This window comes from Plectropomus leopardus, chromosome 19 (genome assembly GCF_026936395.1).
Source record: "Plectropomus leopardus strain MGB_pleo_1.0 chromosome 19, ASM2693639v1, whole genome shotgun sequence".
NCBI lineage: Eukaryota > Metazoa > Chordata > Actinopteri > Perciformes > Serranidae > Plectropomus > Plectropomus leopardus.
In genome coordinates, this window is record NC_142194.1 from 6,274,255 (window position 1) to 6,291,218 (window position 16,964).

Genomic DNA, 16,964 nt, shown 5'->3' on the forward strand with positions numbered 1-16,964 from the left:
ATCCCTGTTAAACCTCCCCCCTTGTCTCTCCCCTCCTCACGCAGTAAAGCGGGTCACTCGAGGATAGCGCTCCGCTGAGATTTGGTTCTGGTATATCTGCTTTCTCATCTTGCCTCTCCTCTTCCTGTTGCCACTGAGAAGTGCAGCGTTAGCTTCCTGACCTGTCTTGTTGGCTCGACCTCTGGTGGCTGTAAGGACTTTGTAACAGAGCGGGACGATGCTGCGACACCTCAGGGTTGGATGAAGACGTGAGAGAAATAGTGGTGGGAGGTTTCGGGGCTTAACTGGTGTAACTCAGGGGAGAAAATGGTCGACAGAGTGCTACCAGCGTTCTCCGTGTGCCAGCCTCTTCTGCTGAGTCTCTGTTCAATGGGAGCTCTAAGTAGGTGATCTGTTTCTAGAAACTAGAGTGTAGTTTTTATAGTGCTTCTTATAAGTCTAAATAGTATGTAGTACAGGGATACACAACTTGCTTTGCTTGGGGGCCACTTTTACAAGGGGCTAGGGGCCAGTCACAAAAGCCCCATACTTATTTTAGGGTTTTAGAACATTTGTAAGATTTAAGGACATTATTTAGATATTATGACATTTCTCCAATCTTAGGACATGATTCTGATTGTAAGGTATTTCTAGGATTTTAGGACATCTCTCAAATTTCAGCTTGTTTTTAGGAATTCAGGACATTTCTTAGACTTTAGGACGTTTCTAGGATTTTGGGACATTTCTCAGAATTTACAACATTTCTCGGATTTAATGACATTCTTAGGATTTTGGAACATTTCTACAATTTCAGGACATTTTTAGTATTTTAGAACATTAGTGGCATAGCTAAGACCTCTGTTGGGGAGTGTGGGAGACCCTCCACTGACACTATTTTTTAATAAATAAGCAATATTTTGATGTTTTTTTTATGAGCTCTGGTAACTTATGTATGCACAACCAAATTGCAAACAATGCAACATTTGTTCAATCATTTGTAACTCTACAGGTCAGAGTTCACAGTTCAAGCCTAAAACTGTTCATTTCAGTGCCTGAACATGGCTGGGCAAAAGCAAAATTGCAAATTATACAACATATCCAAAAGCCATGTCATTTTTTTGTTTTGTGACTTTTTTTGTTTTGTAGGCATTTTCCTTGCTTTGTTGTCCAAGCTAGGAATGTCCTTTTTGTCTGCAGAAAGAGTGCTTTTGCTACCACTTCATGGCACAAAAAAAGTGTCCATGAACATTAGGTCTCAGTCAAGCAAATTAAGTTTAATGTGCAGCAAACCCAAAACGTTATGTCCTCATCTGAGATACAGGGTTGCAGGAAGTTAGGATATGCCTGCTGTTGAATCACATGGGTGGAAAAACTGCTGTCCCCGGCTTTATTTTGCATCAATCCTGTGAAATAGACTGTGGAATAACCCATCAGTTGTGATGAGCTGCTGCAGATGTGACATTTCAGGGTTGAAATGGTAATCTCAGGCGCCATTGAGGCAAGAAAAACAGTTGATTAAAACCAGGAATCCTGTGTGTGCAATAACAACTCGAGCTGGAGAGGAAGCAGGAGGGATGAGATGAGTTTTCTGGGTTGAGGACTCACACCTCCCAGGTGGACAGATGGACACCTTAGCTCTTAACAAGGGCTCCCTGGCATGAGCAGCAGCAGGGCTGTGACTTAAACATCTGATCACATGCCAGTCAGCGCTCAGCTGCTGGCTCTGTCTAGTGCTTCTGGAAAGGAAGTCAGGTATCAGCTGATTTTTACGGCGAACAAAGGCGGTTTGTGGTGTTGTAAATATGGTTTGTGAATATTTTGTGAGATAGCTTGTAAAATTTCACCAGCAGCCTTCCTCCTTATATCATCACAGTGGAAGCTTCTCTAATGATGTTGGAGCTCAACCTTCTTACAGTAACTTCCCAGACTAGGTGTGAGAGCTGTGGATATCACACTATCCTTTTGTAGTTGACTTAAAGGTCCAGTGCGTAGGACTTTGGGGCATCTATTCGCAAATGTTGTATTTCATACTCATAACTATGTTGTCATTAGTTTATATTTTCCCAAAAATAAGAAATATTGTGTTTCGTTACCTTAAAGTGAGATGTTATATCTTCATATGAAATGAGTCTTTTCCACAGAGTATGCCATGTTGTTTTACAATAGCCCAGAATGGACGAACCCAGCATTAGCTGTTGATATGGCCACAGGCATTTTAATTTTCATTTCAGCCACTGTACTTCTCTTACACAATAAAATGTATTGTGCATATTTTTTTTAATACTGAAAGAAAGAATGGGAGTCAGAAAAAAGAAGGAAAGACGAAAAATACACAGAAAGGCAGACGAGAAAGAGAAAAGAGAACAGAAGGAGAAAATGAGAAAAAAGTTAGAAAGAAAGAATGGGAGTAAGAAAAAGTAAAAGGAACAGAAAAAGATGGACAGAGAGAGATGGAAAGAAAGAAAAAGACAGAGTAAGAAAAAACATTGGAAAGAAAGAAAGTTGACTTTAAGTCCTGAAACCACGTCTTTTTGCAGTCATTTTTTTCTAATTTATTTTGCATAGTTTTAATATAGACAGAAAGGAAGAAAGAAAAACAGAAAGCCAGTCTTAGGGGAAATATTAGGAATATTGATCGATATCTGTGTTTGATTGACAGTAATTGGCAGGCTGAGCTCCAGCAGGGGACTTGCGCTATAGCCTACAAGCCATGGCCAAAAAAAAAGTTAGCCACTCACTTCCACTAGAAAGTCCAAGGGCTCCGCGCACAGTTATGACTGTACGTCCACACTTCCGGTCACGTCAGTAACTGTTGTGTCAGTACATCTGGAGATGATGCTGTCAGCAGAATCCAACATGTCTCTCTCCATAGGAAAGAACAAAGAACAGTCATGCAACACTTGGTTCAACTTGTCGTAGAATAGGCAAGTCAGAGCGTTCACGCACTTACACCGAAACAAGCACCACACCCGGCACTGATGATGTAATTTCCTGTCACATCCTTGTTGGTGACATTGGGATGACTTAGCATTTACACTACAAAAGATAAACCATATGGTCAAATGCATCCCTGACCACCGTGGCAAGTGGTTTGTGTGATCGCATCACAATGTTTCTCGGTGGTTGTGTGCACTTGTGATCCAAGTTCAGACATGGCAAAAAATCAGATAAATTCCAGATATGATCATAAAGAAGGGATTTTATCATTTCCAGCAGAGGGTAAAAATACCCCAAAATGTTACAGGGCTTGTAAAACAACATAGTAAAGTGATGATGGTCTCATGGAGTAAACGTGCCCTATGTATATCATCATATCACCCTCTCCTAACCCAGAATCCCCCAAACATGCTTTCATGTACAAACCTCCAAATGTTGTTGCATAGATAAGATCAGCTATGTGCACACGAGGAATGTGAAATTCACTCCTCTGATCTCTTGATGAGTCGCTGGTTTCTGGATGATGTGCTCGCCTGTGCATACCTATCTCTGCCTGTATGTTCGATGTTAATCATGTTTTCTAAAACAGGTGTGAATCTACCTTATTTTCCATCTTCTGTAGCTGTTAACAGTTATTCTGCATATTCATTGTCACATTTTAATCCACATATGTCTCATTTCCTTTGAGCCCTGCATCTATCTCTCTAAAAACATGCTTGGTCATTGTTTGCAAATAAGTATTGCTCTCTGTGGCCTCTGGTGGTGAGCCCAGGTGTAGGTGAAATAAGAGCCACCACATGGTATGTGCTATCTTACCTGCAGCCGGGGCCTATTAATACCATCTCCCTGTCCTGTCCAGTCCCCCGCCTGCAGCACACATGCTTCCCTCTCTCCTCTCTCTCTCTCTCTGTGCGTGAGGGCAGATCTGTGGACGGCCAGGGAGAAACAGATGCGTTTGCACAGAAACACATTCCTAGCTGTGCGCAAAGATAGTTGCTATGGCAACCATCTGTCTCCCTCTCAGCTCAGGAATCCAATGGAGAGGAGTGTGTGTGTTTTATATATATATATGTATGTGTGTTGAGGTGGGGGGGGGATTGGTTTAGAGAAAAAGGAGATGTGTTTTATGTGTTTTGTTCCATATGTAAATGTTATCATTTAAGATCTTGTTGTCTCATCGTGATGAGAAGTTCCTCTTTAGGCGAGAGTTGTGATCGTCATGGTATCATGAAGCTTTGAAATGATTTAGAGGTGCAATGTATGATTGTCATAATCTGTATTTTAAGAACAAAATTAGCTATAAAGACAAAAAAATCAATGCATACATAGATAGAGCACTTTTTGAGTCACTTTATCCAAATGAGAAATCTCTTGGATTTGCCTCAACCTAATTTCTACCATTGTGTATAGTAGTAGTATATATATATATATATATACACACACACACACACATAAACTTTAATAATTTTGTAAGTAAGATTTTTTTACCATCTACAGCCATGCTCATCCAAATGGTTGAATTGTCTTTTATTGTAAAGGTAGTGATGCTAGATAATTGATTTGATTGATTGATAATTTTTGAAAAATACAAAAAGGATGAATATTCACTGTTGTTAATACCTTATATTAATGTTGTTTTATAATATATTTGATGAAAAAAATATATCAATATGATTTTTCACTATTTCTAAAATGTTCATAGCACTGTAATGGTAAATATCAAGAATAAATATGTGGAAATGCTGGTAATACTGCTGATTTAATGGTCACACACACACACACATATATATATATATATATATATATATATATATACAGAGATATAATAATATTAAACAAGAGACCTCTATTTAATAACATAATATATAATAAAATATGTTTGTGTGTGTGTATATATATATATATATATTTATATATATATATATGTAATAATGTGTCTGATTTGATGGTTGATTTTTATTATTATAGTGCCGAGGACAAAAAAAAATACAAAGAGGAAAAATTTACATCACTTTTTAGTGAGGACCTTAAAGGGTTAAAAAAAATATTTATGTCAAAGTGCTATGTAGCGTGTGGGGGTTTTTTTTGTTGTTTTTTGTTTGTTTTAAGATTTTGATTTTATTTGACAGCTCCATGATAGTAGTTGCTCTAACCACGGGGTCTTAGCCGTGTGTTTGTGGGCATCGGAGGCTTTTTTTGGAGTGTGTAAGGATACAATGGTCTATGTTTAGTTCTAGGGAGTTACTGTGGGCTCCGGCGTCCACATTAGAGATTTTGCTCCCACATCAAACGAAGCACAGACTGCTCGCCCCTACACAGGGTTGTCCAACAGCTGGCTGCGACAGAGATGCCATTGTAAGAAGCTAAAAAAATGAAAAGACGGGAACTAAAACAGCTACAGACAGAGTGAGAGAGGTAAACAAAGAGATGAGTGAAAAGGACACAGAGGCAGAGAGAGACAGACAGAGCCCCTGTTTGATCACGGTCACGGCCGCAAACCCCCCAGGAGCAGTTGACTAATCAGTGCTAATGTATTCACTGCTTACTACTACCAGTCTGTCAACTGGGAAGCCTTCACTGCCTTCATGTCCAGACTCTGCAGACAACACATGCAGAATATATATATAACAAGCCAGCTGATATTTTGTGCTTTTGTTCGCCTGCAATTTTCTCCTCCTGATGGCTCAGTCATCCCTCGGTGATATTAGCTAGAAGGAGGTGGAAGCGTAATTCCATCTACCTACATCGTCTCCATTACTGCGTTCAGCGCTCCTCCTCAAGGGATGCTCTGGGATTCGGTGACCTTGGAGGCCCTCTTAAATGTATTCTGCTCCATATAAAGTGTATCCATCTGAATTACTGAGCCGCTATATCTATCTCATCAAGGCTCATGGGTAATTAGGTGTTTTGGACCTAATGTGTGCTGTGATTACCTCATTATCGTGTGTGTTTTTGCGGGCTGTCCAGGATACCAGTCTTTGGGCATCAAAGCTTCAGAGAGATTTATAAAATGACAGCATGCATTAGCATGTTAGCAGGTTGAGGTTACATTATCCAAAAAAGCTAAAAAAAATAATATTTGCAAGACAGCTAAGCAACAGTTTTCAGGTGATTTGCCGAACTCTCTGTAAATTTGCCAGTTTTCTATTCCAGGTGCTTGACTTTTTTGGCATCTTAATGGCGTATCTAAGCCTGTCATATGTGGTCAAAGTGCTGGAGTTTCAGTGGTGCTGGACTGCTGAAAACTGACGTATATAAGAGCAAGTTGGACTTGCAAAACTATCACTAAAGTTTCCATATCCTTGTCTGAGAATAACGAATAATAATCTATATGTTGGTTCATAATGAATAATGTTGGCATTGGGGATGTCGCTTTCTTTCAAGAGCCTATCATCCATTAACTGGTAATTAAGGGGTTAATTTTTAAGAAAAAAGGTCAGCAGAAATGACAGAAAGCATGGACACAGTGTCAACAATTGACGATAAAAAATTAAATAGGCTATTTTGTTATGTTGTACTTAGTATCTATCATTAACTTTTAGTAGTTGAACATTTTAATATATGCACCTGTTAGCTGTAGCGAGCAAACTTAAAAGCATGCCATGGTAGTATATTAATATTGATAACAATTTTGTTTTATAATAAGTTGCCAACTTGACATCATAAAGGTATAAGATATAACATCTCACTCTAAGGTAACGAAACACAAAAATTCTTATAAATGCATAAACATGGCGGGAAAAAGTCAATGTTTGGTCAATGGCAAGAAACTTTTTTAGTAATTCATGCAAAAAATCAATTTTTCATCATACATCATATAAATGCAGGCTAAGAGTAAACTGAGACTAGCAACATTAATCAATAGACCAACTTGTGCAACTGCCAAAAAACATCCAGTTAGTTAATCGATTAACAGTTAACTGTCAATATCCCTAGTTGGATTACTATTTGTGATTTTTGGGGGGTAATGCCATTGCCTACATGAACAAATACAGAGCATTTTAAACGTGATTTGGGTATTATATTGACAATGATCTAAGATTTGAAGCATTTAGGTTATCTGTAGTGTTTCTTTATTGTGGTATATTGTGCCTCAGAGGTTTTTTTTCTTTCCCTCAGAAGGTGTCAGTCTTTCTCACTTGCTCAGAGTGACTTAGAGTCAGTCTAATGAGGATCCTGACAGTGCCCTGCCTGTCGGTCCATGAGCGAATGGAGAGGGGGAGCCCGGGCTTTAGATTGCCTATCTGTCTGTAAGTCTTTGAACAGACGAGTGAGAGGCCACGGGCTTTTTAGACGAGCTGTCTGTCTCCAGAGAGGTGGCGTGGCGGCTGGGACTTTCTAATGGTCGTCAGTCAGGACTCGGTGTAGATACCTGCCATTCTGGTCCGACCTGCCCTGCAGGAAAACGAGCAAGCAGAGGAGAAAAGAGAAGAAACTGGCCCTGCCACTCTGTCTCACTGCTGTTTATTTAAACACCGGCTATCTCATGCTGTTGGCTTCAATGTCATTAATGTCTGGGCCAATTCTCCGGCTTATATGTCCAATTACAGCTGCTAGTATTCAGCCACTAGTTTTCTACAACCAGCCGGCTGAGTAATTAGTGAAGGCTTCAGCTCTGAGAGTGACACTCCAGTAAATATAGTGAATTGAAAATGATATAGTAGGCACCTCTCGGGCATGATAGCCAGGTATTATTAAAAAATATGACACCGCCAACGAGGGCTTGTTATGGGTGGAGAGTAACCAGGCAACAGGGCGACAAGATGAGGTCATTAAGGGATTTTTTCTCGGGTTGTGTTGCAAAGTTGGCAACTGAAATCCCTCAGAGTGTGTTTATGTGTGTGTGTGTGTGTGTGTGTGTGTGTGTGTGTGTGTGTGTGTGTGTGTGTGTGTGTGTGTGTGTGTGTGTGTGTGTGTGTGTGTTTGTGGTTTTTGATCATCTGATCATCACGCAGGCTTGTGTTTTCTTTTCTCTTTTTGGAGCTGTGTAAACAGGATAAGGAGGTGGATACACACCCACTTTGTTTTGAAAAGGCACACACAGTCGCTCTCACACTCACACACACACACACACACACACTCACACACACAGGTAAAGGGCGTATCTCATTGCGTCACATGAGCTGCAGTGGTGATGAGCGGTGCGGAAGGAAGGAGCTGTCGTCAGAGTGAGAGGCTTTTGCGAGTCATTGTGGAAAGGTCTTTTTGTTGTGGCTGAGTGGATTTTTGAGTTTATGTAAGGAGACAACAAAGATGTCCAGCTGTGGTGGAATGTGCCAGTAATGCTCAGCTCTGGGGGAAACTCAGGTAGGGTGTTTCATGTCGTTGTCTTGAGCGCAGCTGCTGTGTGTATCCGGGTATCGCTGCTGTGGTTTATGCAAAGCGAGGTGTGTTTCCAGGTAAAGAGGTGGCGGACGTGAAGTCTTTTAAAGGATGTTTTTCTGTGTGTAAGAACAAGCTGCTGTTCTGTTTCTACCCACCACTGACACACATTTGTTCTCTCTCTCTCTCTCTCTCTCTCTCTCTCTCCCCCGCAATGTCTTCCTCACCCCCTCTCCTCCACCTCCTCCCATCTCTCTGCCTCTGCAGGGGAGTCAAGCCAGGAGCTGGGCCCCCCTCCGTCGGTGGATGAGGCAGCCAACACATTGATGACGCGCCTGGGTTTCCTTCTGGGAGACAAAGTGAGCGAGGGGCCAGCCGGTACCCAGTACAGCATGGAGGAACCCGAGGCAAGACAGGTAAGGGTCTCATTATTAAGCTTTTTGGCTGGAGAGAGTGAGTAATAAGTTACACCACTGACTGATGACGTGAGTGTTAGTGTTTATTGGCATTTGCTCTATACAATGAATCAGCGCTGACAGTCCTGTAGAGGATGATGTTTTTCTGTAGGCAGATGCAGAAGTTAGCATCCCTCTAGCTTCTCCATCACAAGCCTATGGGATTTTTCCATTGGATTTTGGATTATTGCAGAAAATGAGCTCTGCAGTAAACAAGCATCTATGATACTTACATTTTATGTTCACTAAGAAAATCTTCACAAATGAACACCACTTTCAGGATTTTTAGAGCCTAAATGTCATCGACAGAAGTAAGAAGCTAGGCTCACACGAACTACACTATGGTCACGTCACCATCGCTACAAGGTTATAAAGCCGTGTTCAGCGCAATTCAGCACAATTACGTTCTGTAGTCTCATTTAGCCACTTGTTAGCAATCAATGCATTTTATGTCGTAGAACAAAATGTGAAAGTCTCTTAAGCTTGTGTTAACCACAGTCCAGGTTTTAGGACTCATTACGGTCCTGTATTACTGTATTTTATGCACTGTGTTCACATTTAGAGCAACAACGCAAAACAGTGACCAGCTTTGTTGTCGCCAAGTTATTGTTTGAGTGTTGCTAAAGAGCCTGGTAATGTAATTACGGCACCACAGGCTTGTGTGTGTCTGCTGCTAGCAAAGCAACTTAAATGTCAACCTACATTTGTATTTTGTCAAACAATTACTTTTGTTCAATGTCATTAGCTAACAACTACGTGAGTAAAATTAAACAACTTAATGCTTCATCCAAACACTTATCACCGTGTTGGAAAACACATTGCAATCGTCAGCTGAATGACAACTTTGTTTGATTTTTCTACGTGAAGGAACATTGGAATTAGCAAGCTAGGTGCCTAACCAGCAAGACACTGAAGTTACATGAGTAAAATTTGATAATTTAATGCTTCAGCACACTCTTGTCACACTGTAGGAAAGAACATTGCTATTATCAGATGAGAGATAGTATGTTTGATTCATTTTTTTTCAACCACTGTAAAGTTAGCATAAAGGCATGGTGGAATTAGCAAGCCAGTACCTGACGTTATGATTAAAATTGCATACTTAATCCTTAATCCACTGCTTTTGTCACAGCTGTGAAAGCACGTCGCCATCATCAGATGAGTTGAGTAATTTCTATAACTATTGTAACATCAGTAGCATGGTTGAAATAGCAAGTTAACTGGCTAACTAGCCAGCTGTTAACATTGTGGGGGAACACAGTCCAGCCATATACTAGGTTTTGACCTGATCTAGGTTTTTATAACCAAGTCTGCTTTGAGGATGTGCTTGAGAGACTCCTTTTTGTCTGGATTTCTTCGAAAAGTTACAACTCTATTTTTCTTGTCAAGGAGCTTCACTTTATTCGACAAAAATCTTCAGACTGAATGACAGAAAGTGTTTTTTCTCACAACATTGCATTCGAATCTCTTTATGTCACCAGATTCACTCTCAATACACGGGAATCCTTGTCTGGGGTTGTGTAAGATGAACGATTGGCACCAAAAAATATGCTTCAGTTTAGTTTTTTTTTTATCACCCTTCATGCTATTATTGTGGTTTATCCTAATCTCATTGTCTTGTTTAGTTGAATTTGACACATTTCTATCGTGAGAGATCATGCTTTGGAACTTGAACAAACACGCACTCATCTAATTTCGATCTGTTTTGACATTTATCTTCATAATATCCGTGTTCACATGCGGTTTTGACAGATCTTTGGATGTGAGGGCAGCCAGATCAAAAGACGTCCCTCTAAATTGCCCTCAGACACCACAGATTCAGAACGTATCAGTGCCTCTCCATCAAGCACCAGATACTATCTCCCCGTCTAATTAGATTTTTATATAACAAATACTCTTTAGTATTTTTTTCCCAGCATGCTTTAAACTTTTCTTATTGAAAGCAAGTTTCTTGAGTTGACATGCAGCAGGTTCAAGATTTCTCTGCTGCATCGTAACCTTTCAATTTGTGAATTTGGCAATTGTGCAACAAACAGCTCTTGGCACAACGGGCCTGCTCTAAGCTCTGCAGCAGATGCCCTCGTTTCTCTACCTAAACCTGATTTGACAGGTTTGAATTTTCCAAACCGAGGGAAGAAAACAGTGGCAGCAGAAATCGAAAGAGAAGGGGAGGGGGAAAAGGGGGACGAACCTGTTGCTGAAGCATTCAAAGCGGGCCTAGGTATGGGTTTGCACTAAAGCAGTGTGGATAAGCGATTAGACTGATGGACTGCCTGTGCTTGATGTGAGCACTGCTGTAGCAGTGGGGGTGTATAAATTGAGAGAGGTTTATTCAAGCGGCTCTTTTTAGAGACGTGACTCACACTAGCACCCTGCTGCATCGTGCACACAGTACAAACTTATTATTTTAGATATCTGCCCCAAATACTGTTCTCCAGATTGCAGCTTGTTTGATTCATTAACCACCAAAAAGATGACAACAATTGCCTCCAGACAATGTTTATTAGCAGATTAGAGAATGGGCTTTTGTTATAATTTTTCTGATTTGATTGGGATTTTGTGGCTTTTCTTGAAGAGCACACATCACAGTATTACAGTAGGTTCACACATGTATCTGGATATTTGCAGGATGAAGTGCGCCAGGCTCTGATGCAAATTTTACATAGTGGCCAAAAGTGGAATTGCACCTTCCGGGTCCGTCACGTGATGCAAACGGGCCCTGAAGACTTTTACGGACTTGCATCGGGAAAGAGACCTCTGTAAATCAGTGGTTATTTTTTGTGAGTGTCAAAACCCCCGCAAAACGTCTAATTTCACTATCTAGATTTAAGCCATACAGGTCAATAACATTTGGAAAGTCTAAAAGCCGCAAGATTAAATTCTTTAGACTGCCATTTGAGCGAGCCAAATGCTAAACTGGAAGTCAGTCATGGGCTTTTAGATCCGGGTATTCTGTACCTGGAAAAAGAGCTTTGTTTGCTTCATGCGCCAATGAGCAGCTCTAATAGAAATGAGCGTGGCCCTCTATTGCTGTATTCACCCTTTCTTAATACATCCATGTGCTGCACCAGTGAAGCTCAAAGTATGTCTTAATATTTGTTATTTCAACCAATTGGGATGCACCGATTAATTGTCTGAACGTTGGTATTGGCTGATATTCGCTTTGATGACTGCCATTGGGATATCTGCAGATGACATGACACTCACCCTCCATTATCTGTGTCTTTCTGACGCCCTTGAATAAGTTATAGTACAAAGGCTTTTGAAGCAGTTTTTTAAGAAGATGTTTTTAATGTGAAAAGGGTTATATTAAAGGTTGTTTCATAAATCAGTATGGTTGAATTTGTGCAAAGTTAGTTTTATACAGTTCACTTTTAAAATTTTTAATATATATAGAGAAGAGTTCCTTGTCTCTCGGGCACAAAAGGGAGAATAAATGACAACAAAAACAACCAAAAAAACATCAGATTTGGCTATAAGCCAAATTGATATTGGCCCATATTTTCAGAATCAGTGCCTCCGTAATGACAAAGTTGGTCACCTTTTTTTATACTGAGGTTATTTAAAATGCAGCCAGGGACATATGAGTGTGGGGTGATGGTTTACTTTACTTTTTTTTGTAAAACACCAATCCTCCATCTTTCATTTGACATGGCTGAATTCCTACAATAGCTGGTGTCTCTGCTGCAAGTCCTCACCAGCTGATGGAACAAGGTGACCTTAACTCGCAGAGCGAGCGCAGCTAATTGCCTTTCATACTCTTGTGCTGGAGCTCCATGAATAGGCGCAGTGCTCCCAAGTTCAATCCAATCCTCGTGCGACTTTTCAGGTCACGCCTGCACAAGGCGAGGTTCGTTAGCTGAGCGGTTAGAGCTGTAGTGTCGCTGTGTGTTTGTGTTTGTTTGCTCGCTTTGGGGTCAAGCTCCTGTAAACATGACACTTTAGCGATCCCGTCACACACACACACACACACACACACCAACACACACCTAGCAGAGGCTAGAGGCCATGTGTTGTGATTGACAGTTTATAATTCAACCACTAAACCACTGCACTCCAGTCCAGTACAACAGCTCTGCCTCAGTTTCTACCTTTACAATGTTTATAAAGGCCAATTTTGGTTGTTTCCAAGAGGTGTTAATTCAACTATATGTAATGAAATGTTTGAAGTTTCAATTACAACGTGGACATTCGAATTCGAAATTCGAAATATTTAAATTTTGCACAGCCCCCCCTTTTTTTTATTTTTAAGAGAGGCAAATAACTACTACAATCAGTATTATAATAATGATGAAAAATAAAAATAATTATAATAATGTTGAGGTGTTGTATTGGATTGAATGAATTGTTATATAAGTTTTCAAAGACACTCATAGTCCCCAGAGGATGAATTTTAATGGCTTTGATGATCCTCTGGCTTTTCCTCTTGTGCTAACTTGACATTGACCTTTGTGGTTTTAAGTTAAATGTCTCAATAACTGTCGGTTGGACTGTCATGAAATGTGGTTCCGACATTCATGTTCCCCAGAGGATGGATTCTAATCATTTGGGTGATTCACTGACTTGATGTCTTTTATTTAGATCCCTTCTTACTATATTGCGACAGTAGCTGCTCCTCCCAGAGTTCCTTTAACATTGTCAGCATTATTTCAGAAACAGAAAATACTGTCTTTGTAATTATTTTTCATCTAGCGCATGGCATAGTCCATATGTCTATAAACTCGTCTGACTCATTTATGCTAAACATTAGATACGCATAAGGATTGAGCCTTGTGTCCATACTCTACATTCATTTAATCTGCATTTGTATATGTTTTCTGAAAGCTTACAGATGTCATTTTTTGAGCAAAAATGTTAAATAAATGTTAAACAAATTGCTTTCAGATTCTCAGTTTTCTCTGATGTGCAGTAAATTAACTATATTTGGATTTTGGACTGTTGGTCAGACAAAATAAACAAGTTGAAGACGAAATAATTAATTCATTTATCAGAGTTTAACACAAGAATAACAGTAAATGGACTGCTGTTAATTAGTTCTTGTTGTGCCAAAGCATTATAATGTGCCTCATTTACCCGCCCACACACAGAATTGGCGGTAGAGTTGTGCTGCGTTGGCTTTTGGGAGCAACTGGGGATCAGTGTCTTTCTTAAGGACTCTTTAACAAGAGGATCAAACCACAGACCTTCTGATTAATTGACCCCCTGATCTATCATCTGAGCTGTAGCCTGAGGAGCCTTTCAGCAGATAATTGACAGATTAATCAATAATGAAAATAACAGTTGCAGCCCCCTACTCTCGACTGAATACGTGCGTGGGTGTGTGTACTGTCCCTTCAGTCTTCCTCCTGCAGATTAAACAAACTAGATTTAGCCTTGAGCACCACTTCACCTCTCTGTGTTTACCCCAGTGTTGACCTGAACTCATCTGCAACACCGTTACGTGTTTCAGTGTCTGATACTTAATCAATTTGGGATCCTGCTTTTCTTGCGCCTCTGCAGATCTGTGGATGCTGCATGCGTATATCTTTTAGGTATGTGTATTAGTGTGAGAGTGCATCTGTGGGTGTTCGCAACAGCAGATTAGACGCAGCACAGTGTTTTTTGTCCCCTGTGGTCTCTTGTCTCCTAACCTGAGCCGACGCAGAAGAGGGTCACTGCAGGGTGCCAAAACAATGCCAGGACTGCAAAGAAAATATGTATTCAGTCTGTGTGTGTGGGATTTTAGTTTCAACTTTTCTTTTTTTACTTAATTGTCGTCATGGAAGTGAATGTGCATGAAAATAGGTCTGTCAGTGAGGGTAAGATATGCTCTCCTCTAGCAGGGATCCTTGGATCCTTAAAAAGTCTTTAAACTCATTCAGTCATTCATCTCAAAATAATGCCTTAATTGGTATCTAAATGTCTTAAACCAACATTTCAGAACTCTTAAAGGGAACCTGTTGTGCTTTTCCATTTTTTGTGTCTCATATTTAGTGTTGCAATGAAAGATAAAACGTGGCCAAGATTTCAAATAATGAAGTAAATGTATCTAGAAGTAATCCCTGTTAGCAAAATTCTCGTTTTTTTGCTGTTTCCAACAGTTTTTCTTACTTTAAAGTGTAGAGTTATAGTGTGTTGCATTTCTTATGGCCATCTAAGTCATTACATTCCTTATTTGTTTTTTTATTCTCCCTGAGTACTGATCATATGCCTGCTTGAAGTTGTCCAGTTTGAGGCTTTTATTGGTGATTTTTTACAGTGAAAAGTTTTGCTATTCTCCGTTTCAGTTATTTCCCGACTTCAACTATACTGCTAACATCATGCAGCTGCATGCGTATATTGGAGAAACATGTACTCTTGGTTGTTAATATTGTTTTCTTCTCACAGATTTCAGATAATATTCCTGTTGGAACATGTCTGGTTGTGGTTATTGGTGATTTTTCACAGTAAAATGTAGCTATTCTCTGTTACAGTCATTACTCTGTTGCAAGCACACTGCTAATGTGCATGTAGCTTGATGCTAACGTCAGAGAAACATGTAATCTTGGCTGCTTTTGTTGTTAAATTTTGCTGATTTTGGATCATATTCCTGCTGTAACATGTCCCATTGTGTTAAGGAGCATTTATTGGCAATTTTTTGGGGTTAAAGGTCAGTCATTTTCTGTTACTGTCACTTCTTGGCTGCAAGTATGCTTATAATATGCATGTAGCTACATGCTAACATCAGGGACACATATCATTTTGGTTGCAGTCGTCGTTAATTTCTCCTGTTTCCACATCATGTTCCAACTGGGACATGTGTGGTTGTGTTTAGAGGGTTATATTATTAATTTTTGACAGTAGACAGCTGTAGTACACTGCAAACAAAAAGAGACAGATGCTAAATGTGTGTCAGGTGTTCCAGCACAGACATTATGGGAATAATAAATTGTTTTTGAACATTAAAGCATGTAAACATGTTCAAAAAGAAACCCAAAATACAAAAAAAAACGACTGTTAATGCACATAAAAGTCTCTGGTATATGGGTTTTACATAAAACACATAAAAAAATCTCTGAAATGAGCATAATAGATCCTCTTAAAACTGCTAAGATTAAACTAAGAGAAATACTTTTTTTGGACATATATTTAGCATTTAATAAGAGATAAATGATTATTAACACAGAGACACGGGATCAAAACGGAATTGTTTTTCTTTCTGCATTTCTGGGTCTTTAAGCTGTGGGAGGCTCATCTTGAAAAAATCTCCTTCAGTAAGTCATGTGATTTTTATTGAGCTCTTTCCAGACTAGAATCTCTATTCAGAGATCTCCATACAGTTATATTAGTGTTAAAACTGGCAGAGGAATTCATCACATAACAACATGTTTAAAAAGAACCGCAGGATACAGCCTCACATGAGCCATGGGACTGGGCACAATCTGATTTTGGAAATGCCACTCCCTTTTGTTTCTAAAAAGGGGAAATTACTGTTTTCCTGCATTTAGATGTTCTCGCTCACATCCCTGATGTGTATACTACCTCTTCAAAGTTTTTTTTTTTTGCCATACTCTTCAACTGCAGTAAGTTTTGCTGTGAGGCACATTTATAAACTGATTGTATACGGATATATTAACAGTATTGTAAAGACTACTTGTTATTAGGCGTGTTTTTGTATTTAAATATTGTGTGTGTGTGTGTGTGTGTGTGTGTGTGTTATCTAAACCTGTATTTAAAGAAAATGCTACAAATTATTATTTATTAAGATATGTGTTGCGTGTGGGAGAAAAAAATCCTTTGAAGGACTGACTACATAAAGGCAGCAGGGGGGCTGAGCTTTTGAAAACCGCAATATTGAAGTGACATTTTCCTCTGAATATGACTCAGATATTAAAAGTTCAAACATTGTAGTTTGCCTTTTATACCAGTGCGTATTAATTGAGCTGTCGGAACAAAACAAAGCTTTTTAAAATTGTGTGTGTTTGTATGTGTCTGTTCCAGGGCCAGAACCAGAGGATCAGCCCGTGCTCCACCCTAACCAGCAGCACTGCCTCACCCCCTGCAGGCAGCCCCTGCTCCACCCTCCCTCCTGCCATGCCTGGCCAGGCCGGCAACAAGGACTGCGCCTACGGCTCCGTCACCAGTCCCACCTCGACACTGGAGAGCAGGGACAGCGGGATTATCGGTGAGATCTGCACACAAATTGAAAGAACAGCCTTAACAAACATGTATAAATGTCAAATTCAAAATACAAAAGATCTTGATTAACCCTTAAGGCCTGCTTTAATATTACACGCACTCGTATCGCTCTTT

At 39.8% G+C, this 16,964-nt stretch overlaps 1 protein-coding gene across 11 annotated transcripts in view; it reads left to right on the forward strand.

Moving 5' to 3' along the window:
• Positions 1–16,964, forward strand: part of tanc2b (tetratricopeptide repeat, ankyrin repeat and coiled-coil containing 2b) — a 195,687-nt gene that overhangs the window by 124,656 nt on the left and 54,067 nt on the right. For 9 of the 11 annotated variants that reach the window (XM_088069805.1, XM_088069810.1, XM_088069806.1 and 6 more), the window contains 2 exons: positions 8,506–8,654; positions 16,653–16,836. In XM_088069805.1, coding sequence (XP_087925931.1) covers positions 8,506–8,654; positions 16,653–16,836 — 333 coding nt within the window. Of the gene's footprint in view, positions 1–113; positions 383–8,051; positions 8,224–8,505; positions 8,655–16,652; positions 16,837–16,964 lie in introns of those variants that run through there. The other 2 variants (XM_088069815.1, XM_088069816.1) reach the window with 2 other exon arrangements.